The sequence below is a fragment of the Dipodomys ordii genome, unplaced genomic scaffold, assembly GCF_000151885.1.
Source record: "Dipodomys ordii isolate 6190 unplaced genomic scaffold, Dord_2.0 Scaffold1, whole genome shotgun sequence".
Taxonomy (NCBI): domain Eukaryota; kingdom Metazoa; phylum Chordata; class Mammalia; order Rodentia; family Heteromyidae; genus Dipodomys; species Dipodomys ordii.
In genome coordinates this window covers 43,236,731-43,263,916 of record NW_012267217.1, presented here as the reverse complement: position 1 = coordinate 43,263,916, position 27,186 = coordinate 43,236,731, and the positions used below count along the sequence as shown (strand labels likewise).

The following is a 27,186-nucleotide window of genomic DNA, read 5'->3' as shown; positions in this document are numbered from 1 at the left end:
CTCCTCCTCCTCCTCCTCCTCCTCCTCTTCTTCTTCTTCTTCTTCTTCTTCTTCTTTTCCTTTCTTGGGCAAGAGTGAGTAAAAGGAATAAGAGGAAGTCTGAAACCTATACTTCCAGAACTCCCTGGAAGATACTGTGGGAATGGAGGGCTCCTGAGGGAATGTATAGGACAAGGGAAATGTGTCCTGCAAGGAGAATGAAGTCTGAGAGAAAAGAGCGTTTCCAAGAGGAGGTAGAGGAAAATATCCAGTGAAGCACGGGGAGGGGAGGGAGCAGAAAGGAAGCAGCAGTAACAGCTCACATTGGTTTGGCTCAGAAGAGGTCAAAGAATAGTGTCCTTTGGTATTTGAGGAACAGGAACCAGAGAGTGGCTGAGCAAGACAGGGAGAGGATGATTTAGGAAGTGTGTCCTGAATTCTCTCAACCTTACTTGGTTGTAAATATGGAGAGAATGTTAGGAAGCTAGACCAGTAGCTTTAATGGAAGGGTAGCATGAGTGGAGATGAGAACAGAAGAATCCTATAACTCTAAAGCATAGGCTTTATGTCCTGCCTTTTATTTGTTCACTTGCCATCTGGCTGTTCTTTGTTACTTTAAATCAGGGCAGTTATTCCTGGTCTTGAAGGACTGGCCTTGCTAGATGAGAGCCCAATGTACATCAGGGATGAAGACATGGAAATGTTCACAGTCACTCATAATAAATCCAAGGGGTGCTTGGGTAGACAATAGTGAGCACTTAATATTGTAGCTGTAACTCATTTTCCTTCTGTACTTTTTTGTTTTCATTCTATAATTCTTTCACCGAATTCCCCTCCTTCCCTTCTCCTAGTCATCCTCTCTTTATTGAAGACTTTCAGTGTGTAAAGCACTATACTGGGTGCTGAGGATGCCATTGTAAGCCAGACAGACATTCTCTGTGTTCACAGACCATAAAATCTAGAGGTAGACCAAAGGGCTAAATAAATAAATATGGAAGGGTGAGTTATCATTGGTCTAGAAAGAACAGAATAGGCTGCCGGAAAGAATGACTCTTATAGTCTCACCTGACATTCTCAAGGGATTTCTTCCTCCAAAATGTTCTTTTACAACTTTCTCCCATATCTTTACTACTCAAAAAGAATCTGCAAAGCAACAGACATTCAAGAAATACTTGTAATCTTCAAATACTTGTATTTTATTAATTATGAGTTTCTCTCTAAGTTTATAGCTTCCTTTTATGCTCTAGACAGAGTTTGTGTTTTGCTAATCAAGGAAGTGGTCACTTCCCACATTTTTTTTGTATCTTCAAATTCTACCAACAGTAGATCAGAAATATTCAGAAAATAATGTCTATATTCAACCTACACAGACTGTTTTCCTTGTCATTATTCCCTAAGCAATACAGCATAACATATACTTGCATAGCATCTACATTGTAACAGGTATAATAAACAGGCTAGCGATGGTTTAAGTATATAAGAGAATGTGAATAAATTATATGCAACAATAGAACTGTTGTCTATAAGGTGTACCAGGTGTGTCCAAAAACCAATCTCCTATAGGTAGCTAGAGATGATTATTTGTTATTGTTTAAAGTTCATTTTTACATAAACTTTACTTCTTTCTTAATGCATTCATATTATGTTCCACTGGAAAAAATAAGGGCAGTATAAACAAGGAAAATTGATGATTTTTTTCCATGTTACATATTAAATTATATCAGGTAACACAAAGATAGGCCTAATGATAAGTTACTGAAGAGAACTTTCTAGTAAAGTCCATCAATGTAAAAGCAGTAGTTGATTTATGGACATATTAGTGGCAAATTATTTTTTGAATATAGATTTGATAAGCATTTCAACACTTAAATGCTGTTCTAGGACTGACTAGCAAGTTACCATTGTTTCCTGTTGACAGATGTGAATAACATCAATGAATACAGTGGGCAGCATTTGTTTGATTCTGACTTGGCTTGGTACCTGCTAAGAAAAGAAAAGAAAAAACAAAACAAAACTATTGTGAGAGAAGTGATGTTTATTCAGCAACCAACAGGTTGAATTGAATATGACTGGCAAGAGGGCATGTGAACTTTCACTCTGGAATTAAAAGCCAGAACCCAAGAGCCATTTGAAGAAGGACACCACTGCACAGAGACAAGGCATTTGCTTGACCTGCACCATTGGAGGAGAGATTTGAGGATTAAGATGTATCTTTGTTTATTTATAATGACAGCAAATTTGCGGTGACAGTTACAAGAACTACTGAGGGGCGGTGCCTGGAGACTACCACATACTTTCATGTGAGGGCAAAAATGAAATGAGTCTCTGTTTATTGAATGTTTATGAGATTAGCTGGTGATACTGACCTACTAGTAAAAGCATTTGAATTGAGTCATATGACCTAAGGGAGGGGACAGTGACCAGGATGGCTGGGTGGCAGTCCTAGGCAAAATAAAAGACATAGGACAGAAATGAGGTCCTGACTTCATGCAGCTTTGGCAATAATTCTGGATTTGTTCTGGTGAAAATACTTGAAAGTGCTCATTTTAGTATTTTTCAGATGACCCAAGAAGGCAGAGTGAGAAGTTAGAGACGGTGGGGTATTTTAAAAGTTTGTGACTGCAGATGGAGGAGTGTTATGTTGGTGTAATTCATTTAAAACTTGTGCCAAAGTCAGCCCCTAGCATGAGTTTTTCTTCATTGACATGTAGGACACCTACCAGACAACAGCCTTTTTCCACCAGTGCTTTGGTTGGTCTTGCTGTATGTTTTCTTATTGTAACAACTCTTAGATTAGGAGCAAGAGTTTAATTTTTAAAAGGCCTATCAACACTGTTGCACATGTGAAGCCTCTGCCTCCTGGAGTGAGGACTTTAATCAAGCATCCTCTCCCTCAGAGCCACCCTCCCGTCCCCTCCCCCTGCCTTCTTTCCACCAAGGCCCAGAGCAAAGCCTTCTCTTATGATATTGCGGAGTTCATAATGCTGCTCTATTGATTTTGCAAGCCTCTCAGTCGCAGGGGAGTGAGTGGGGGGATGGGTCCAGAGGGCTGTGCGCCTCGTCCAACTCACTCTCCAGCCCTGGAGCTTTTGTTTTCAATCTGGAAGCTTCAGACTGGGGCTGGGTTTGCAAAGGTCAAATATGCCTGCACATTTCATCCATAAGTGAGCCCTGCCCGGGAGCCTCCACTAGTTAGTTGGCTGGCATTGAATCTGAGCAAGTAGGACCAGATTCATAGCCAGATCCCTGCTGGACACCAACCTGCAGCTGCAGTAGGTCCCCAGCAACACTGGCCTGCACAATAGGGTCTTAAATGCCTGTCTACAGGAATGGGTGAGGTTTCCTTTTTGCTTAGAAAGCCAGAAAAACATTCAGAGCGAGGTTATGAAGGAGAAAAACATACTCTGGCCCCAACCTTTCCTCCCCTCTCCAACAAAACCTTTGAGAATTTCTAATGAGGATTTCAGCAGAAAAACATTTTTTTTTTCTGGGTAGGGAGAGAGGTCATCTAATTCCCTTCTTGTTCTTCCTTTCTATGTTTTCTTATCCGTCTTGTTTATTTTAAACCTATGTGCACGGTCAAGTTATTGATTTCTGAGGAACTAGCTTTTTTGATAATGAGAATTCCTTATCTATTGATGATCTTCTTGAATTGACTACCAACTCAGGGCTGCATTCAGTCATGTGCTTGATCAAGTTATTATTATTGTTGTCTGTTTGTAGCCCAAACTTTATGTGGGTAATATTGATATTTACTTCTTACCTTTTTGTTGTTTTTGTTTTCCTCTCATGGTCTGTTATATGTGTGTTTCACACTGGGAGTAGAAAATGCTTTCCAAAATGACTTCTTAGTGTTGAACCTCAGGAATATTACTTGGCAATATAGACATGACTCCTGGGCCATTTTAATCTTTCTTTGAATTATCACTTTGAATCAGCTCCTAACTTTCAGTAAGCGTCCTAGTGGGGCTAAGCCCAGAGCAACAGCAATGTAATTATAAAAGCCAAGATAATTACATTTTGTAATTCTGAGGGTACATTTCTTGATGTTCCAAAACCTGTGCCCATATATCAGAAACCCTGACTGTTCACTGCTCCCCAACAGAGTAGGTCATCTGTGACTCTATATTCTTGTTCATATGGTCTGTCTTTCAAGAATGTCCTTTATCCACTTTGTAAAAGCTCCTTCCTTTAGCAAGGTCAGCTCAAGTGTGACATCTTTACATGGCTCTTTCACTGTATACTCACCAGAAAGAGTAAATTGGTTCTTTCTCTTTGTTGCCACCAATTTCATTCACCATGGTTATTAGGCATACAGATGTCAAGTTATCGTAAGTTGTTTCTATTTCAATCCCTTCATTCTTCCTACAACTATAACACCTTAGAGCAAAGTGTCTCTTAGAAAGTGGAAGCTCAGAAAGCCCTGCTGGACAAATTTCAAACCAGTAAAAGAGACAGTCCCTGCCCCTGAAAAGTGGACAGGGTTCACACAGGTGCAGCCTGTTTATTCTAGCAGGGCATTCTTCCTCCCCAGTCCTTATCCTGTTGGAGGAAAAAAACTATCCATCTGGACCTGACCTTGGTTACCTTAAAGTAGAGCATGTGATAAAATATGATAGATTTCTTTTAAAAAAGATTTTAATAGATTTTACATAGATTTTAAAATTGAGTAGCTACTGGCGATGCCAAATACTGTGCTTAGTTTAACTATGGGGTATGTCCTTCACTGTCATCTCTATAAAGAATGAATTGATTCCTTCTCTGTGTTGTCATTACATTTTATTCATCAAGTTCACCAAAAGAAGTTTAAAACTTCAAGGCTTGTGGATTTGTGCTTTTCTTTTTTCTTTTCTTCCTTTTTTTTTTTTAAAGATAGCATATACCTTGTCATTTCAGAGTGCCATCTCTGTTGATCTCTTAGTTTGGGACAAATTTTTTTTGGGGGGGGGATTCTTAAGTCCAGTAGTGCTGGGTAAGGGACACTGAGCAGAGGACTAAAGAAATCCTGCTCATTAGTTACTTCTCCAGACAGGTCTTCCCTCAGAAAGGGTTTCACAGGAAAACTTAGTGGGAAGTGAAAGTTCTACAGCTATCTCCTGCAGTAACTTGCGTGCAAAGAGAAGAAAAAATGGGACCAAATATTTCTCTGGATTTTCTTTTCCCTTTCCTTTTTTGGAACAGAATCCTCAATTTGCTATCTGCAGGCCCTTGTTTGCTGTGTTTTTTCTTTTGATTTTTTGAGACAGGGTCTTACCAGTCAGGCTGATTTCTACCTACAGATGCTCCTGCTTTAGTACCGGGATTGTAAATGTATACCACCATGCCTGGTTTGATATACTCTGTTAATTAATATTTATTACCATTTTAAGATTTTAAGGAATTCCACATAAGCACTGGGTTTGGGGCTCCATTAACAAAATGGGCTCTATTTCACATATGGTACCAATGAGCTGAAATTGTGAAGCAACTTTCTCTTTTGGATAATATATACTATCCAGTTTATTACAGTCCCTAACTCTCTGCACTTCCATTTTGCTTCGTTCACTAACGTATATTGGTCTCCCAACTTTTCTGTGTATTTGAAGTTGTTGATTTATTAGGAAGGGTTTTAACTTCTAAAGGAAACCATCCCTAGAAATATCATTTGTCTGCCCAGTACTTCAAGGACAATCAAGTGCCTTTGTTCTATTGGGTTTTGTCTGGAAGACTGGGCAGAAATCCCAGTCTGGAGTCTGAAGTAGAGATACCTGGATTCATGGCACTGTAGGCAGAGGGTTCAGAGAAATAAGTACCATCATCTTCATGCCTTACTTCCCTTAGACAAGCAAGATTTCATCATGAGAAATGTATTCTATTCACACTCAGGAAAAGGTTGTGTCCGTTTTATTAACATCTTTCATTTGTTGGTGAAGAGAACCAAGAGAAGGTGACTTAGGGAAGGACACATAATTGCATAAAAGGAGCTGGTAAAAGTGTTCTTGATTTTGATCTGCTGTCTCTCCATGATCTCACATTGCCTTTGATTTTATATGCTTATAAAAAGTCCCAAGGTTGAAAGATTTTGGTATTCATGACTGCCCAGGCTTCCTTCTTAAAACATGCTATATCACCTAGTTCTTTAACAGATGATCTTCCATCAAGATAAACTTCTTTATCTGCAGTCTTCCTTCTTTTGCTTTGTCACTACCAGATTATTATAGGCAAACCAATTTCAAATTAATGTTTAAAGCTGACAGTGGTGGTATATTCCTGTAATCCCAGCTATGAAGGAGAGGGAAACAGAAGGATTGTGAATTTGAGGTACCTAAGCAAAGGGAATGATGAGACTTTGTCTTAAAAAACAAAATCAAAAGGACTAGAGATGTAGCTCAAGTGGTAGGCGTAGTATGTTCAAGGCCCTGGGTTCAATTCTCAACACTAAAAACAAAATTAAACAAAACAAAAACAACCCCAACAAAACCTTACTATTTAAATTCAAGGTAGGAAGTGATCATGTTTAAATTTTGCTCTTGAGCTGATTTTCTTCCCAAGGTTGGGTGGATCTTCTTGATCTGAGGGATGTTACTGAGAAAGACAGCTATGTGCAGCTAGAGTTTGCCAGTAGAGTGAAATGTTTGTTATTCATCTGTTTCCATTGCTCCCATTTCTCCTCTTCCCGATGCTTCTACTTCTTGTGTGTCATTTTGCTAGCTGTGCTTTCTATTTCATTGTTAAACAAAAGAGGTGGATGATTGATAATGATTGAAAATGAGCCAAGAGCCACTGTTTTGAAGGGCACTTTAGGGGAAAAATGTTGAAGCATGTTTAGTTAAATCTGTGTTTTTATTTATACTAAAATTTAGGGCAAATTTTGTAACGCTGGATATCAGGCTCCAATCCCTCCTTTAAAAAGTAAAGAGTACAGAAATTTTTACTTTTCATATCTGAGACCGTTGCTCAAATAAATAAGGACTTTCGTGCCCTATATTCAGTTTCTCAGTTCACATCCAAAAAATGATGCTAGATTTATTTCTTTTCATCTCAATGAATGTACTTTATGGTGACAGGTTGAAATAACTGCAATCCCACTTGTCTGGTAAGACAGAATCTCAAAGTGTGTAGCCCAGGCTGGCCTTGAACTCAACAATCCTGCCTCTGTCTCCCCAGTGCTAGGATTGCCCCCTTGCTCTCCACAAATAACAGCTTCATCAAAGTATTAAATAAACATAGACAACTCAAGAATCTCGTACTAAAGGGTGTTGCCAAAAACCAAAGTCACTTAATCCCAGTCTCACCAGGAGAAATGACATAGAGAAATGTAGTCAAAAAATTTATAAAATGAAGTTGAAGATCTGGTGGTGTTTCTAATTTAGAAGATGCCAAACCCCACTCAGGAATGTATATTCCTCCAAAATTACTGAGTGATGATGATTTGTTGATATGCTTTGAGCGCCTTAGTGGAAGTTCCATGGTTGAACTAGAAAAAATAATTGTTAGTTACCAAGAAGTTTTGGTTCTGTTTCTTGTCTTATTGCTAACATGGGTGCATAACTATAGAACCCCCAATTTTCTTCACTTTCTTGGGTTCTCATGAATAGGAGTTTTAATCCTGGCTGCCTGTATGGTCTTGCAGTAGACTCCTAGATAGGAGGTTAGAGGACAAATATTGATGTGTTTTCTCATGCCTTTCACAAAAGAATTCTGTTTTCACAAAAGCCTATCTCATTTCGTAAGGATACATTGGAAAAGTCCTAGTTTCACCTGTGCTATAGTTAGGGTTTTGTTCTGTTGCTGTCAGCCTGTTTTTCTTGAGAAAATGGAAGGTTTTACAGATCTCTGATTCAGTAAACTGTGGGTTGAAAGCTCACGGTGTGCTTTTAAGAAGTCTGTAGATAAGGCATCCCCTGCCTCAGCAAGTGATCCTTTCATTCACATACTCATTAGCAAATCCTGATAGTGTGGATTGCATTTTCTTTGCCCAAAGAAAGCACATGCAAGAAAGAACTTAAGTTATTGAAAAAAATAAGTCCAATATGAACAAACTTCAATGCAATCGCAGACAGAGATACAAACATCCAAATATCTTCTTAATTAAGGTGATGGCTCTGCTGGGCTTGCATTCCATTTCTTTTATAGGGGAGTTTTATTAGCAGTAATGTTCCGGTATGTGGTTCAGGTTAATTAATGATGTAGTCACACTGATATCTATCTTTTTTGCTCTGAGTTTTATTCCAGTAAGTAGGGATACTAGGAAATCATATAGGTATATCTTATCATGCCAAAAAAGAAAAGGTATCCTTAATTTGGGCCATTAAAATACATTTCCAAGAGATCTATCAATGAGGTAATTTGACAATTTTTTAAAAATGTAGATACAACTTTAGACTAAGAATTAAGAATTAACTCACCATAAACTATCAGTGGCCCATGCAATGTTTTTCGTGAATATATGTAGAAATGATTGAGATCTCAAAGACTTAGACCACCCAGGAGATCTGATGGTTTTGACTTTCATTGTATAGGGAGATTTGTAGCAAGAACCACCTTTTCCCCATGAGAGTATTTTTTATTATTAATTTTTATCCTGGTGATGTTTTAAAACTTAATTTGTGTTGTGCATACGTAGCAACCTTCCTTGGAGGTTGAAACAACAAAGCAACTGGATTGGAAATTAGATTTTCTCCCTTATGCTGCTAATGTAGTTCTGGTCCATAGGGATTTCCCCTTTGCATGGACCGATGATTTCTTTGAAACTGTATGGAAATTGGTTCAGACAGGAACAAAGGGGTTAGGGGATGGCAGTGATGATTCAAATTAGTGTCTCTTCTTCAATGAGAGTCTGGTGTGCTTGAAAGTGCATGTCATCTGAGATCAGTCAAGCCACTAAGGTTAAGTGAGGTGCCTGAGTGACTGGAATCTAAACTTCAGGGTCTCAACACTTGAGTCGTCCCTGTCAAGTTGGATTGAATTGTTAATTTGAAATCTGCAACATTGTCATGTGGTCCAGAAATGGGCCAAACACAATTTAACTTTTCTATACATGATGGAAAACCATCTCTTTTATTCACCTTCATCTTTCCAAGGCAAATTCCTAGTGCCTACCATCATGAGTTAGAGAGGGAACAGCTCTGTGACTCTGGAAACAATGACAGATTTTGAGAAAGGCAATGGAAATTCATTGAAGTAAGAATACACAATTATTGTCAGTGGCATGTATGTAAGTGTATTTTCTCCCTCCCTCCCTCCTTCCCCCCCCCATGTGAATCCTGTATAGCTTCTATTCAATATTTTCACCTCAACTTTTGCCTGGTTCAAATGCCATACCCTCTTAATTGGATTTTGGCTTACTTCCAGTGTTTGAGAGTTCTGTATCTGTGAAATAATGATCCTGAAATAAATAGCACCTCTCAGTAGAGATGGCTTTTTATGTAAAAAATTTTAAAGGGCCTAGTGAGGAAGGAAATGCTTCAATGTTTGAGAATTTATAGAAAAACATCAGCATGATCCACAACAAGAAGTTTGAAGAACCTCCTCTCTATAATGGGGGCCATTTAGAATGGCAGAAAATAGGAGCTATTGAAAAGTCTGGATTTGAGTAGATCCCCTTAAATGACCTTTTATTTAAGGACTAATGGACATGTGGTTGCTAATGTTGGGGACAAAATTGTGAGCTGTAAGTGTTTTGGAGACCAATAGTCAGGGTTGCTTTTTCTCAGGGAGATCATTTTTATGTGATAAAAATGGGGCTAAATGATAGAAAGGGGGTTGAACCTATTGCATTCCCTCAGGACACTAGTTAATAAGCACCTGTCACAGAAGTGCAGAGGAGGGAGGGTTTTGTTCATCTTAGTGGCACTTGGAGCACATGATGCAATATAGACTGTGGAGAAGAAACAGGCAGGTGTTTGCCTCTGTCAGAAACGTACAGGTGTGAGCAGTCAGGGCCGCCCTCTTTGTTTTGAAGAGAGGCTGTGTTTCGCTGCTGTTTTGATGTGTGTGAATCAGTGAGTGAAAACTTGAACTGAGCAGAAATGAGGATCCAGCCTTTGACCTAATAAGGCAGTGTTTTCGGACAGATTTCCTGTCTGGAAAGAACAGCTCAAGTGTTCCCTGGAATTCTTGCATTAACTAATGGCTTCATTGGTTCATTTATTCATTCAACTAGTGTATTTTGGATGCTTTTTCCAAGCACTGGGCTGGGTGCTTGCAAGTTCACTAATACATAAGAGTAAGTTTCTATTCTCTTGCAACTTCTGTTCTAGTAGGAAAAGATTAACAATAAACATGCAACCGAGTAACTAAGATCTTTCTAGGACTAGCAAGTAAATAAAACAAGGTAGTGTGATGGTGGATGTAGGGGATGTTAGCACCAGTATAGCAGTGTTTCCTGAGTAGAAGACAGTGCAGCTGAGAAAGTAGATTAAAAGGCTACAGGTGTGCAGTGAACTGTGTGCCCACATTCTGGGAAGCAGAAAGACAGATGCTAGGGCTTGGAGAATCTTGAGTCTGGTGTCTCTGTGTGAGGAATGATAGTTTACATGGGAGTGTCAGAGTTCTTTTCGCCAGTAAAAACTGGGAATTAACAACAGCACATGTCCATTGGTGCTTTCTAGAGTCCAGAAGAAGAAAGAGGAGGTGGCAGAGGAGAGGGACTGATCTGCCTCACACTAAACATTTGTAACTTTTCTCAAGTGATACACACTGAAAAAACTGAAGCACTTAGAGTGAAAACTTAAGATGCTGAGGTTTCATATAAGAAATGGTAAGGAACCATATGTACACAGTTTGGGTATTCATCATACTCTTGGATCCCTGCCTATCCAGGATTGTGATCAGTGTTGACTTTTCAGTTGGATTGAGTTGCTTCATTCATTCATTCATTCATTCACTGAGGCAGGCCACAAATTGATATCTTTAAAGAGCCTGCATCCTACTGTAGATTTCGCTAGGCTAGTATCCATAGGGAGTCTAGAAATGAATTTCCTATCTCTGTAAACTCAGATTATGTGCATGTTAGGCCGGGTAACAGATGCTCTGAGGTTCCTGTTCAGAGGAATATCTAAGACCTGCCTTCTTCAAGTTATTCAAAAGCCCTTCCCTTTAACCACCTGTTTGACAGTCAGGCCACACATCTGTCCCTCTGAACAGGGCATCAGAGAACTTCAGATGAGCAGATCATTTAGATTTTTAAGTACTTAGGGAAATCCATTTCAAGAAGCTGAAATGAAAATAAAACCATCCACATAAGAAAAGCAGCTTAGAGTTTACTCTTACGATTTTTAACTCTCTGAGGAGAACAAACATTTCTCTTCCTTGTTCCCTTACTTGTCTTTAACATTCTTCACTAAAAGCTCTCAGGTTTGAAAATGACTTGTGTGATCACCAGCCACTAAACTGTGCCTGTCACGGAGGGCCCCACTGGGCTTTGACCATGTTGTTCTTGGGAAATTTAAGCTGTGGGGAAAAAAGAGGGAGAGAGAGAGAGACAGAGAGAGACAGAGACAGAGAACACTGTTGACATGTGCAAATGTGTTTTGAGGCACAGTAATAATTATATTTATATATGTATTTTTATAGGGGTGCACAGGAAGGGTGTATTTAATTAACCCAACCGAAAAGGATATAACAATGTTCTAGGAGGGAGTCAATGAAATGAGTTTGTTTAAAAAAAAAAAATCCCAGTAGCCTGAGTCAGTCTGTGCAAGTGACTCTGGAGAGGAAGGGGAGATGATGTCATGGGTTCGGTATGTTCCCATCTTGGCCACTGAGAGTAATGGGGCCCAGGGAATTTGAGGAGTGTGTGTGTGTGTATGTGTGTGTGTGTGTGTGTGTGTGTGTGTTAATAGAAACGAGTGTGTGTGAGTGGGGGGGTGTACAAGTGGGCTGTAAAACAGGATTAATAACCCCTTGTCAGACCTTTCCCTGTTACTGTGTTTTGCAGTAATTTTGGTTTGAATGAGGGCTCTCTAGTCAATTAATGTTTATTTGTTTCTTTTGGCAAGACCGGTTGGGGGAAGGGAGAAAATTGGCAAGTTGAAATTTGTTGTTTGGTTACTGCATTTTGGAAAAAGAGGCGAGTACTGTTGAGTTTGGGTTTTCAATGATGGTGCCATTCCTCCTCCTCCTCCCCCCCCCCCTTTCCCTTAAGAGGCAGGAGGCAAGACATGGCCAGCTGGTGCCTTGAACTGACACAGGTGCAGAGGCTGTGGGGGGTGGGGAGGCAAGAATAATTACAGGTTTCTGAAGCATCAGGCCCTGCCTGACACAAGCGCTCGTCAAGAAAATGGCTCTTTATGGAAAAATTAATGGCAAAGCTGAAAACCCAGCTTGTTCTTGAGAAGCGACCGCTTCTCAGAAGGGAAGCCTTTCTCCACATCAGTCAACCAGCTCTTGAGAGATGAGCCTCAGTGCCTTCATTCCTGGGCTAGGACTGGTGGGGATTGTCATGGCCATGGTGGTTTTCATATGGCAGTTTCTCTTCCATGTTTTTTCTTATTCAAGTTTTCTTTTCAATTCAGAACTAGCCACTTGGCTCTTAGTAGGAGTATTGACTTCTTTTGTCCAGGGAAATAGACTGATGGAAGTGGAGACATCTACCGAAACCTTCTTGCAAGGTACAAAGCAGGGGGTGGGGTTTTTGCCAGCGCATGTCACCTAACTGGGGTCTCGTTAGGAAAATAAGGGATTAGCAGGCCTGAGCATCTTCTTTGATCCTGCTACATAGGAGCAATGGAATCTCCTTTCCTTTCCAAAGATGGAGTTTAGTTATAGTCTAGTGGCCAAGGGGCTCTTCTAAAAGCTAGTTGCAATTATGGATAGAAACCAGACCAATTAGACTTCAAATCAATTATGTTTGCAAAGTAACCTCTGCAAAGGTAATGTTCGTAAGTTCTGTCTGTGAGTAAGCCATCTTGTCTTTAGTGGGCAGTGTTAATTTGAGGAACACAGACATTATGAGGGAGGAAATGGCATTTTTCAAGTCGGTAGAAATTTAGGGGACCCCAGTGGCTACTTTTAAGAAGCTAGGATTTGGGCTACAGCTCTTAGATACGCCCATATTGTGTGACTTTAAAAGGCTTACTTTAAGGTTTAATTTGGATTTGGGTTGTTTTGGTGATTTCTTTTATGTGTTGCAACTAAGGAATCCTTGGAAGATGAAAGGGGTATTTGAGGCTGCTTTGCATCATGTACCCAGGGAAAGTAATTTCAAAGACACCATCCTCTCCCCAGGCCTTTAATCTTGTCTCCTTCCTCTTTGGTCTCCCCAAGGAAAAATATACAAACAAATATTTTTCTTTGTATGTTAGAAATAATTCAGGGAGGAGAAACACTGAAGAGGTTTTTGATAGAAATTTCCCAACTTTCATGTTTGTTTAGAATTAAATTAATTTGCACAGTATTGTCTCCCAGAATTTACAAATTACTAGAGGGAAATGTTTTATTTGGTTTCAGCTCCAGCAACCAGTTGATGTGAGAAACAGTCGAAAGGAATGTGATCTTACATTGGATGTAATACTGTGGTTATTTTGTGGAGTTCAGCAATTCTGACAGTAATGTGTAATGCTATTGTACCTCTGGGGTGTGCTATTGATGTGGTTTTTTTTTTAACTTAATAGCTAAAAAATGCAGCAAGAGATTTTTCACTTATACAGTACTCCCTTACCTGCTTTCTAGGCAAAATTCACACTTTCCTAACCTTCTGCCTTTGACATTGTCAGTGATGAAAATCAAGAAAAAGCGAACATTTGCTTAAAATCATCTGAGGATTCACTTTCTAAGGCTTAGGAGGTTGAAACTTGCCAGTGCTTCATACGATCATGCTTTTCCTCAAATCTACTTTAAAATGGCAAAGCCCAAGAAGGAAGATAAGAAATTCAAGCACCTGGTGGTGAGATTCTCCCACTGGCTTATTGAGTCAATCATGGCTCTTCTTTCTCCTCTTCTTCTTCCTGAGTAAAATGGTGCCAAATAACTCTGGCCATTCTTTGTTCTTCCTTTCCTATCTTTCAACTCTGATCTAACTTTTTTAAAGCAGAAAGATTTCAGGATTATTACATCATATCTTTCTTTGAAGAAGAAGAGCCATAAAGTTCTCATCTGTATCAATCTTTGCAATCCTGAAGTTGATTTCAAGAGTTTGAGGAATCCCCCCCCTTTTTATTTTTTGCTAAAAAGTGTGTGGCATACACACATCTGTGAAGTTAAAGGAAAAAAATAATGAATCTTTTAGAAAATGGCTTGAAAAAAGAAACTTGAATTTTTCTCCCATAAGTCATAAGTGGCTTGTTTTGGGTCCCTCTGGATTTCCATTCTGGGATCAGTATGGAGATTTCAAAGCCCAATAAAGTAGCTGCTGCACTTTGTAACCTTCCTAGGAGAAAGCAAAGGTCCTGCTTCAGAGCAGGACTTCAGAGCCCTTGGAGAGGACCAAGGCACCTGGTTAACAGCATGTGACCAAACTACCCACAATAATTGGCAGAAAGAGGCTTCCCTGGGCTGCCAAGTGCGATACACCTGCTTGCTTTATTACGTGGGTGAATGTTCTTTCTTGGAATCAGAGTGCAACCCTTCCTCACCAGGAACATCAACATCATCATCATCATCATCATCATCATCTTTATCAGCAGCATTGTCATCATCAGGTCAAAGTCCCATCTCAGTTAAGAGGAAGGTCAAGGTTTTTGTTAGGGGAAACATGACTTTACAAGTTTCAAGAAGTAGGATGCTGTACTTCTCTATATTTTTACTTCTCTCTTCTTAGATTGGTTTAATTCCTTGGCCCTTTTAGATGAGAATGACTCAGGCTAGGAGAAACTAGCAAAAGGGACCACAATAATTAATTGATTGCCAACAACATAGGTCAGTAGGAGGAGGGCACTTATTTCCACAATTCTAAAATAAATCATTAGAAAAATTCAATTTCTGTTACTTTTAACTCCAATTTGAGTCTAGCAGGATCCAAAGACTCCAAAGAACTCATCGTTATTGAGTTGTGGCAAAAATATTGTACCTATGTTTTTATCTTATATTCAATTTAAAAGACATAGAATGTCCTGAACACTATGACAGCAAAAGGATGATGTTAGAATCAGGTATAGGGTAACATACCTGCAGTTATAGCACTTGAGAGGTAGAGGCAAGAGGGTTAAGAGTTCAAGACCAACTTGGACCTACAGAGTGCCAGCTTGAGCTACATTAGAGAGAGAGTGGGGGAGAGACAGAGAAAGGGAAAGAGAGAGAGAAGAAGGGAGAGAGGCAGGGAAGAAGGAAAGAGGGAGAGAGAGAGCCTAGAGTCTGCACTTATTGCTTTTAATATCATCTTAATAAACTAAACATCTGTCAATTCTTAGATTGATTTTGGAGATATATTTAATTGTCCAGGTCTGGGGTAAAATGTCTTTCAACATCTGGCAATCAGCACACTTTCTCTACTCTGTTTTTTGTCGACCAGGCTTCCTATAAGAGATAGATTTTTGAAAGGATGATATGGGGATGGAAGGCCAAAGATCATTTTAAGCACATGGGCTTGAGAGACAGTAAAGAGGAAGAGATAGGTAGCATGGCAGAAACCCTATAGGGAAGGGTCCTAAATGAGATGGTAAAAGTGGCAGGAGAGGTTGGCATCCTGACGGCAAATTTTAAGTCATTTATGGTGAGACTAGGATGGGGTTTGGATGAAAGCCTTTTGGTAACTTTGGCATCATGCCCCTCTATGACCAAATGTCTTAACATTTTTCTGAGCCCTTTCCCGTTGCAAGGAGATTTGTATAAACTTAGGTACTGCAAGACTTGAATTACCACATTCTCTTTCAAGTTCTGTATCAGAAACCCATCAGAAGTAGATATGGCAGTAATAGGTTTGAAATCTTTCTTTTTTTAACCAGGTCTTAGATTATTACTTTTAATAAGCATGTTTCAGCAAGTAAAAAGGCTATGAAAAGTGTGAAGAGTCTATTAAAAGAGCTTTCAGGGTGATCATTTCAAAATCAATTTCAGATGATATTTATTAGGAGACAAGGGGAAACCATACATTTCACAGTTGACATATCACAGTTTTCATCAAGTTCATTGGAGACTCATACCTAGATAAGGTAACCACTTTGCATATGGGCACTGTAGTAGTACCCACCTGTAAAATTCCAGTTACTTGGGAGATGGGAGTAGAGAAGATTGTACTTTGAGGCCAACTGGGACAAAATGTTTGAAAGAACTCATCTCAACCAATAGTTCTGCACTGTAGGACATGCTTTTCATCACAGCTACAGGGCAGGCTGAAATTAGGAGGCTGGCAGTTCCAAACCCACCCTAGACAAAGAACCTTTGCTAAATCTGGTTGCTGGTGGCTCACACCTGTGATCCTGGCTACTCAGGAGGCTTACATCTGAGGATCAAGGTTCCAAGCCAGATTGGGCAGAAATGTAGGTGAGATTCATCTCCAATTAGCCACCAAAAAGCCAGAAGTGGAGCTATGGCTGAAGTGGTAGTGCACTAGACTCGAGCACAAAAGCTCAGAGATAGCACCCACACTCAGACTTCAGCCCCAGAACTGGCAAACAAAACAAAACAACAGTGGTAAAAAAGTTTCATCTTGACAGAACAGCCTAGGTGTGATGATGTGTGCTTATTACCCCAGCTATGCTGGAAACCTAAATAGGAGGACAGCAGTCTGGATCAACTCAGACAAAAATTTAGATACCTTTATCTTAGAAATAATCAGAGGCGGGCTCATGCCTATAATCCTAGCTACTCAGGAGGCTGAGATCTGAGGATTGAGGTTCAAAGCCAGCCCTGGCAGGAAAGTTCCCATGAGACTCTTATCTCTAATAAACCACCAGAAAACTGGAAGTGGTGCTGTGGCTCAAGTGGTAAAGCACTAGCTTGAGCTGAAAAGCTGAAGGACAGCACCCAGGCCCAGAGTTCAAGCCCCATGACCAAAAAAAAAAAAAAAGAGAAAGAAAAAGAATCAGAGATAAAAGGACCAGAGATATGACTCAACTAGTAATGGACCTGCTGAGCAAATGTGATGTCTTGAGTTCATACTTTAGTACCACCAAAAACTACCAATAAAGCAAAAAGTCTTCAGGACATGGCTCAAATAGTGGGGTGTTTGCCTAGCAAAGTATAAGGTTCTGAGTTCAAACTCTAGTACTACTCCACCTCCACAAAATAATTACTTTGCACCTGAGAACTTTTCTTTTCCATTGTCAAAGGTTTTAAAGAGGTGAATGTTGGTCCAGTAGCTCAAGCTTTAAACTTGTATTGCTAGGTTAGGCAGAGGGACGCTTCCTATCCCTAAGGTGAAACACCAGATGGGCATGATTTATGTCATTACACTGATCTCTGCTGACTCACATTTGCAGTCACTCTGTTCCAATGAGTTCCAGTGAGTGGACAAATAAACATTTGAACAGGATATCCAGATTTTGAATCTGGAGTTATTCTTCGTATGATGATGATCAGTCAGTACCCCCTGACCACTTACCCATAGTATAATTGCTATCAACCGGAAGTTACTACCAATACTGCTGATACAGACTCATTAAATAAATCTATCCCTGCTATTTGAATTATACATTCTTTTCCAACCTGTGTGCTTTCACTGGTCCAGGATCCAGACCAAGGTCCATTTTCTTTATTTGTCATAGCACATTGTCTCTTCTAACCCATGATGGCTTCTCAGATTTGCTTTACTCTTTATGATCTCCATACTGGAAAAGAAAAGTGACTGATTATTTCATATTTTCAGGGGATTCGTCAGATGTTTTCCCTCAATTAGATTGTGTCTGTGGTCCTTGGCAGGAATAATCATAGAAGAACGTTGCAATGTCCTCAGTGCCTTTGGGCACCATCATAGCAGAGGTCCATGTTATCAATGACTTATTACTGTACTGTTCATTTTGATCAGGTGGGTTGTTATAGGAGCTGCTCCACTGCAAAAGTTGCTATTTTTGTCTTTGCAATTAATATCTTGATGACAGGATACTTTGAGAATAGGCATGTATCTTGTTTCTTATGTGTTCTGACAGTGATTTTGGTGTCCCTTGATGATTCTTATTTGTTTATTAATTGTAATTTTACTGAACTGATCCTTTCCACCTCTTTATTCAATTATTTATTTATATCAGTCTGGATTTTCTTTTGTTCTGTAGGTTCTGGTCCATTAATACCATGATTCATTTTTGTTGTTCAGATTTTGTGATTGAAAGCTTCTTTAAGTTGGCACCCGGGTCTTTTATCCATAGCCCTCTCTTTATATAAACACTTCTAGGATTATCTATAGGGTTTGTTTTTTTTTTTTTTGCCATTGTATGTGTATGTGGTGTGTATGTGTGTGTGGGGGTCATTCTAGGGCTTCAAACACATAACCTTGGGCTAAGTGTTCTACCACTTGAGGCAGGCCACACCTCCAGCCTTTTTTGCTTTAGATTATTTTTCAGATACGGTCTTGTGCTTTTTTCCTTGGGCTAGCCTTGCACCATGATTTTCCGACCTGTGTCTACAACATAGCTTAGATTATAGAAGTGACCACTATGCCCGCCTTGTTTTTAAGTATAAAGTTTCATGTTTTCTTTAAACTATGAGCCTCCTATATCTACCTCCTCAGTAGCTGGGATCACAGGCATCTGCCCTCATTGCTGGCTGTCCCCAATTCTTGAAAAGGTGTTTTTTTTTTCAAGGACTTCTGCCTCCCCTTACTGGATAATGGCACTTAGAAACCAAGATCTTTGTGTTTGTGCCCATTGTTACAAGGCAGTTTTGCTTGTAGCCTCTTTCAGTGGATGGAGTTACGAAATAAGTGTATGCATGTATTAAATTCTATAAGTAAATACTGTTATCTCAATTTCCAATTAATCATTGCAGACATCAGCTAAGAAAGTTCTCACGATTACTTAAAAATGTCATATGTTGCTGGGTGCTGGAGGCTCATGCCTGTAATCCTAGCTACTCACCAGGCTGAGATCTGAGGATTGTCTGTCAAAGCCAGCCCAGGCAGGACAGTCTGTGAGACTCCTATCTCCAATTAATGACAGAAACAGCTGGAAGTAGAGCTATGGCTCAAGTGGTAGAGCACTGGTCTTGAGCAATAGAGCTCAGGGGCAATGCCCAGGCTCAGAGTTCAAGCTCCAGGGTTTGCGAAGAAGAAGGAAGAAGAAGAAAAAGAAGAAGAAGAAGAAGAGGAAGAAGACGACGACAACATAGACAACATAGATGACATAGACGACATAGACGACATATATTCTCTTTGGCTTGGGAATAGTATCCATCCTTAACATTTCAATCTCCATACTTGGAAAAGAAAAATCTCACCCCAGGTTCCAGTTGACAAGCTCTTCTTTAAGCTTCACCATTAGCCATTGTAAGAAATGGATTTCTCAAGACAAAAATAATTCCATAGTGATTTCCTAATAGGTACCCATGTGACTCTAAGTCTCAGGTGGAGTAAGAATGCAAGAAGGCCCTGTGTCAGGATTACAGGTTATAGCCTCTATGAAGTAGTACAGATTTGATGCCAGAGGTTTCTCCATGTTTAGATCCTAACTATGACTCATGTGCTCCTGGGGTGCAAAACAAGGGTATACTGGGACGATTATGGTTTTGTAATCCTCCCCTGAGAGTGTATGAATGTGTTTAGAATATTTCTGTTCTTCAGAACTCTGAATATCAAATGATCTGAGCCTCTAAGAATCAATTTCTTAGTGGCTTTCAAATCACTGAGCTGGAAAGTATGTAAGGGGTCAGGACATACTAACACTCTATCTATAGACAGTGGTGACTGGGTGTGGGAATTAGTTCTTAGTGGGAGGCAAGGACATCCTGTAAGTCATGATTCAGCTGATTTTCCCTGGAACATATCCGCACATCAAATCTCTGGTTCTTCTCTTTGGGCAAAGCTGAAGAAGCATTAAGATTCTGTTCCCAAAGACATTTATTAGTGGTCCTTTCTAAGATTGCCAGCCTCAGCAAGATAGACTGCAAACCTCAATACCTTTAAAAAGATTGATATCTTATAGAGTATGTTAATTGATCCTAGAGAAATCAAACTAGAAATGAATAATAGAAAGATATTTAGAAAATCCCCCAGATACCTGGAAATTAAACAGCACTTTTTACTTTATCCCTGTAACGATGGATTCTTCTACTGAAAACAACTATTAAATAATGAGCCTAATAGAAAAGCAAATTCTTCCTGGAAGCTGGTGGCTCATGTATATAATCCTAGCTACTCAAGAAGCTAAAACATGAAGAATTGTTCAAAGCCAGCCCTTGCAGAAAAGTCCGTGAGACTCAGTCTCCTATTAACCTGCATAAAGCCCAGCTGGAGATATAATTCAATTGTTAGAGCACCAGCTATGAGGAGGAAAATGGAATGAGAGCATGAGTCCTTGATTTAAGTGCAAGGTACTGGTGCACACACACAGAAAAGTGAATTCTTAAAGCACTGGAGAATCACAGATTTGAAGACAGACAGTCAGAAGATGAAAGTTGGGAGACTTGACAAGTATCTTCTCAGTATTTGGAAACTTGGCTTGGCTAGTTACAGAGGATGGGGTGGGTACCAGGATAAAGTGTCAAAAGATGAATTTTGAGGAACCAAAATGACCAACACAATAGTATTCTGTTGATTGTATTTTTGACAGACATTATATATGTGTTGAGTGCCTGGCATTGTGCTTGGTAGGTAAAGAACAGGAGAAGCTTATGAGAAGTTTCATAAATAGGATTTTATAGTCTATAGTTGAATTGGCTGGAGCTAAGACCCAGGGCTCCAGTACTGGAGAGGAGTAAATGGTCATTTCTTGTAATAAGATGCAAAAAAAAAAAAAAAAGGAAATTTGGGGACTGAAATTCAGAAAAGGAAAATATGAGGATAATGCAAATTTCTAGACCCAAGAAGGTATTATTGGAGTACTATTGGTTTACTGAGCCAGAGCTATAATTTAATCAATAAGTAAAACAAAATCCAAACTTACTTTTCCAATAAGATTTTCTTGATGAATACCTCCATATTAGAAGGAGTTAGTTCATTCCCCACTCCCCGGTAATGACTTTCCAGCACACTTTATAATGTGCTGATCATTTGGTATCATATTCCTCTGTAAGTCCATGCCACTTTTACCTTATGGTCATTTATTTTGCACGTGAGCTCTGCGAATCTATTATCCTGTCTTCTTCTAACGCATACAATGAAACCCTGCACCTTGCCTACTTGCCTTAAGCACGGTAGTTCAATGAATATTTGTGATGTCAGTGTTGAATGAAGACTGGAATCATTCATTAGTTACTAGTTCTGATCATTAAAAATCAGCTGTGAGACCCAAGGCAGATTCCTAGTTAAGAATCTGGTTTTTGTATTCAGTAATGCAGAGTTTAACCAGAAGTATTCTGATTGAAAAACCAGCCTTTTGAGATGTTACCAACATAAAATCCTTGAACATAGCTAGGTATATCATTAAGATACATTCTTAACAGAATAAAAGCGTAGAATCAGAACATTGGTTGGAAACATACACACTTTACTGAGGCAGTAAATTTGGAGCTAGTAGGGTTTAAAATTTGCCACTAGCGTTTCTTTGTGAAGCCCAGAAGACAGAGAAAATTGAGCTGATGGTGCAAATTAGCAACATAGTTTTATACAAGAATCAAGAATGGTAGAATTTTTGAGTGAGAAGAGCGTTAGCATTCGAACTCAGTTAAGTATCTACTTTTACCATAAAAAGTGCTTCTCTCTTCTTACAAAGATTTATGAACACTATGAAATTCAACTTTTGGGTTCTTCTTTATTTCCTTATCAGGTGAAAATTTTATATGGGGATATATAAAGTCCTATCTTTAGCAGGTCTCAGAAACTATCTTTGAACTCATTTTTTTTTTTTTATCAAGTAATGGGACCCATGCCCCTTACCACATAGTATGTGACAGGGATATTTGTAATTCTTTACTGTGAGCAACAGGAGTTTTGTTTTATGCCTAACAGGTACAGTAATGGGCAATCTTTTGAATAATAACTCCCTCCTGACATGGAATCTCTGTTCGAGGCAGGACTTGATGCCCAAAGCATTCTCCCTGCTGAATTAGGATTGAAGAATAAGAGATCATTGGGATTGAAGAATAAGAGATCATGATTTTGCCAATCTGGTGTTCTCTGGGATCTTGAAGGTGTGAGATAATTATCTCGCGTTTCTAGTTTTCCTTCGTTGATCGTGGTAGGTGGAAGTCACCTTGCTGAGTGCGTCCATCATACTCAGAGCCTCGATAATAAAGGCCAGACCTTTCAGCCCAAGAATTGGAGATACCAGGCGCGGAAGCCTTCTCTGTTCCTTCCCCTTCGGCCTGTCCCCGCCCACCCCCCACCCCTGCCCCCTTCCTGGTGTCCTGTGCCTCTGATGGTTATTTCTCTCCCTCCTTCCTTCCTCTCTGCAGACATGCCTTGAATTGGAACGCTACCTACAGACAGAGCCCAGGCGGATCTCGGAGACCTTTGGCGAGGACTTGGACTGCTTCCTCCGAGCCTCTCCTCCCCCGTGCATCGAGGAGAGCTTCCGCCGCCTAGACCCCCTGCTGCTGCCCGTGGAGGCCACCATCTGCGAGAAGAGCTCCGCCGTGGACATCTTGCTCTCTCGGGACAAGTTGCTCTCCGAGACCTGCCTCAGCCTCCAGCCAACCAGCTCTTCTTTAGACAGCTACACAGCCGTCAACCAGGCCCAGCTCAACGCAGTGACCTCATTAACGCCCCCGTCGTCCCCGGAGCTCAGCCGCCATCTGGTCAAAACCTCGCAGACTCTGTCGGCCGTGGACGGCACGGTGACGTTGAAACTGGTGGCCAAGAAGGCTGCGCTGGGCTCGGCCAAGGTGGGAGGGGTGGCAGCGGCGGCCGCAGTGACGGCAGCGGGGACAGTAAAGAGCGCCCAGAGCGACAGCGAGCAAGGCGGGGCCGGGCCCGAGACGTGCCCCGAGAACAAGAAGAGGGTGCACCGCTGTCAGTTTAACGGGTGCCGGAAAGTTTATACAAAAAGTTCCCACTTAAAGGCCCACCAGAGGACTCACACAGGTAGTGGTACAAGTTGACCGCACGTGGTTTCTTTGTCCTTTCCTTTTGCTCTTCACGCGGTGGGATGGGTTCCTGTTGGTTCTAAGAAGCCACCTTCGAGGCCCATCCGAGGGTGGGTAGAGAGGCAGGAGGACCTGGGTGGGGAGGCAGAGAGACGCATCAGGCCTCCCCCTAGGACCTCAGGGTGGGGACCCCCCCACACACACACAGGTCCTGGGTTTGCCCCTGGCTGGCAGTGCCAACCCCAGTGGAGAATCGAAATGGCGGAAGGGGGTCTCTGGGCCTGTGACTCGCGGATGTGGGTAGGTGATAGTCTTCCATTCTCTGCCCAGATGCACGCCATTGTTTGATGAGTATTGCCCTGCAGGTGTGAGCAACACTGGTGTTAGCATCCACAGCTAAACCAGATAACCAGAGTGTCCCTCTTCACCCTCCCCCCCACCCAGCCCTGATTTTCCATCAAAGCCCCCAACAGCAGGAGGGTTTCAGAGTTCATTAGATGTGATCATGCTATAATTAATTGGCATCTCCTCTTTTGCATTGTTCTCTGGCGCGTGCTTTATGGAGAGATGGCAGAATTGCTTTTTAATGAGCTTGTTACTGAGAAGTTGCTAAAGTGATTACATTGCTATGTGTGTGGTAAGGATGTTTGGCGGGGAGAGAGGGTCTGTGTATGTTACTATCGGCTTCTGAGGTGATCCCAAGGAATCATGTTGGTCTCTGGAGGCCAGTGGATCATCTCAAAGAGTGGGGTTTATGCAGAAAGGAGGAAGATTGGTATTTTCACTAAGACTATCTTTGTTCTCTGTGTTGAGCTTGAAGCTTTGGGTGGTATCTCTCCTTTGGTCTGCAAGAGTGCCACTAAGAGCAATTACTGTGATTGGTGGTTTTTAAGTGGGTCACTAATGGCGTCTTACTTGTATGGCTTTTGCATACTGCAAATCCCCAAAGGTATAAGTGGCAGAGTATGAGCGCTCTCAGTGAGAAGCGGATAAGCATATGAGGGGGGAGGTGTCTGGTGCTTTGAGGGAAATCTGTGGACTGTGTCTCCAAGGAATTGTGCACTAGAAAGACCATTGGCGAGAAAATCAGAGCAACCCAGATTCTACTTCTGACTCTGCCACTGACTGACTTAGTGACTGTGTGTTCCTTTATTTCCCTAGACCTTGTCTTTTATATCTCTCAGACAGTGTGGCCCCTTTGAGCTGATGTTCTAACGGTTTATATAAGGTTTTTGTACAACACTGAAGAACTTTGCTGAAGTAAGAATACATAATGTGTAACTAGAAGAAATCACTGTTTTGAACCTCAGTGTTACTTCTAGGGGATGATGGGCACTGACATTGATTCCTTACATATCAACCTCTGCGTGTACTCCTTTGACTGAACTTAGTTTCTACAGTGGATCTGTTTTGCTCGTGGGCTAGTCTCCAATAGAATGTTTGAATCCTGTGTTCCATTTGTGGCTTCCTATGAGAATCTTTGCTCAACTTCTCCACTCCGCATACACCCATACTAATGCTTCCTACTATTGTAAGTCTTTTCCCTCTATGATATTGTTCTGAAAGTAATTTTTATTTCTATTCCTCCCTAAAGTCATTGAGTAATGACAAGACACTGCCATGCTCCCAGGTCTCAGTGCATGACTCATCTCCTGTCCCCACAGGAAGCCAGGGAAAGCAGGCTGAGGCAACAATGTCGAGGGCTGTAGAATTCATGATTATGGACATGCAGACAGGCTACCTCCTGCCTCCTATGGAAGCTGGAGAGCTGTGGGGAAGCAGAAGTTCTTTGGGGGGCTGAGGGGAGGGGGCGGTGATCAGAACATTTTCTTTTCTCCCTCCCTTTTCTCCGACAGAGATGTCAGAAGGGTAAACAGTATGATTGTTGCATTATTTGCTGCTTTGATTTTTGAACAGTGTCTATTCAGAGTGATTACCAAGGTGCTGTTTACTAAGGTACTCAGTGTCTATAACCACTTGTTATGGTGGTTTGAAGTGGGAATGCTCCTCCCCATAGAGAATATACTTAAGGGGGCTCCACACATGACTGAAAAGTCTGTATTGTAGAATGGTTAACTCAGGTAAACTTGGGTTTGTGTCTGGCTCTATTTCTCCCTACATTTATGATCTGTATAAATTATTTTCTCTGATTCTCAGAATCCTCATCTGTAAAATGGGGACGATTATATCTACTTCATAGATTGTTTTGAAGATTGAGTTTGCAAATTATTCAACAAATAGTAAGAACTAATTAGCAATAGTAGTGGGGTTGTTTCCATTATTACTGTTGCTGTTGACATTGCATAGTGATGGCTGAATGAAAACGTTTTATATCAACTAGAAATAAGCCAGCTGGCCAGAGTTGAGTATCTCTGTGCAAGCTGAGTATCTCTAATATGGAAACTCCAAATCCAAAACGTTTCTAAATCTGAAACTTTTTGAGAGAAATTATAGAAACTTCCACAGCTGACCTCATGAGACGAGTTACAGTTCAAATACAAGTACACCAAAAATGTATAAAGCAACTTTCAAGGGAAGTATGTTATAAAGTATATATGAAATACAAGGGAATTTTGTGTTTAGAGTTAGGTTGTACCCCCAAGATATTTCAAATATTCCAAAATGGTCCTAAGCATTTCAGATGAAGGATACTCAACCTGTATCTCCAAAATATCAGCATAGTTTCTTTCCTTATTCCCAAGGGCTGACCGTCGAGGTGTGTAGTGATGGTGCTCATGCACATCAGCTGTGGAGGCTGAAGTGGATCCTGGGGGCGCTAATTCATGGAGGCTGGCAGTAATATTGAGTTCCACAGTACAGGAAGCAGTTGCAGTGCATCCTACAGAAGCACTTGCCCTGCAAACCTTTCCTCACACAAAAGCATGGAAGAGAAAGAGATGGAGGAGAGGGGAGGTAAATATAGGGGTGGTGGTGGAGGATGGGAGCAAGTCTATGAATTAATTTGGATTAAATGGATGAAAATCAGAAGTATTTATTTGGAATTGGTGTGAATGGGGCACATGGGGAACTGAAAACAAAGGTGATAATTTATGTGGTGTGAATGAACTAAGAATAATGAAAAAAGCATGAAGGATGGAGTCAAGTTAAATGCAAACATATAAAGGAAGTGGGCTGGAAGAGCAGGAGGGCAAAGGTATATGGTGATGATGGCAGTTGGGGTACCAAAGAGCAGGACTGGGGTGAGGAGAGCTGCTGACCAAATGTTGCATTGAAGTTTTCAAAAGTGGGCTGGGATGGATTCTGGCAGGGTGTGTGAGCATAGGACTCACTTTATTTCAATGGAATATTTCTTATCTTTCAGTTGGAGAGGTATTTGGAGACAGACATAAAAAAGGAAATAAGAAAACTATCCCAGAGAGAGACAGAGATAGAGGGAAAATATTGGCATTTTGTTCTCTAGAGTTTTTTATATATATATACATATATATGTATATATATAGCAATGTGCCATATCTCTTTTATATGGAAATATGTTGCAAAGGAGACACCATTGGAAAAATGAAATGAAATAAAAAAATGAAATGTGTGAGTCTTCTCTGCATAAAGACAAATACATTGTGGGTGACATGATTTGTTTGCATTGAGAATTTTCTTTAAAATGTTATTCACTTAATCTTTAGACAGAAGTTACTGAGCTAGAAAAGATATGCACTCTTTTTCCTTTTGTTTCTTGAAGTTGCTGGATCTGTCAAACGTTTTGTATTAGGCAATAAGGTGTTTTAAAAAAATAGCAGATGTTCAAGTTGGTAGTTGGGGTACCAAACAGTAAGGATGGGTAACCAGGCTGGAAGTAGAAGGTATAGACTGCGAAGGGGACGGTGAGGATGCTCGGAGGCAGCAGATTCTGAGTGAAAGGAGGCATATGAAGGTAGACATGTGATCTCTTCATTGGGAATAGCACTGGATGCGAGCAGCAGTGGTAGCCAGGACACCCATTCTGCTCTGTGGCTTTTGTGTAATATATTTTTCTTTCTCCATAATTCAACCACTGTGATCATACTTATGTCTATTTTTTTGGAGGGAGAAGACAGGCTAAATAGTCCTGTTTTGATGTGCAGAGAAACGTCATTTCCAATATTTTAAAAATCTCTTTTTTATTATGTCTATTTCCTGCCAAACACAATTTGTTAAAATGTTAAATAGTTTCTATGCAAA

At 40.5% G+C, this 27,186-nt stretch overlaps 1 protein-coding gene across 2 annotated transcripts in view; it reads left to right on the top strand.

The window, feature by feature from the left end:
* Window positions 1-27,186, top strand: part of Klf7 (Kruppel-like factor 7 (ubiquitous)) — an 88,004-nt gene that overhangs the window by 20,306 nt on the left and 40,512 nt on the right. The window contains exon 2 of one of the 2 annotated variants that reach the window (XM_013028238.1): window positions 22,381-22,809. In XM_013028238.1, coding sequence (XP_012883692.1) covers window positions 22,381-22,809 — 429 coding nt within the window. Of the gene's footprint in view, window positions 1-22,380; window positions 23,009-27,186 lie in introns of both variants that reach the window. The other variant, XM_013028151.1, reaches the window with a different exon arrangement.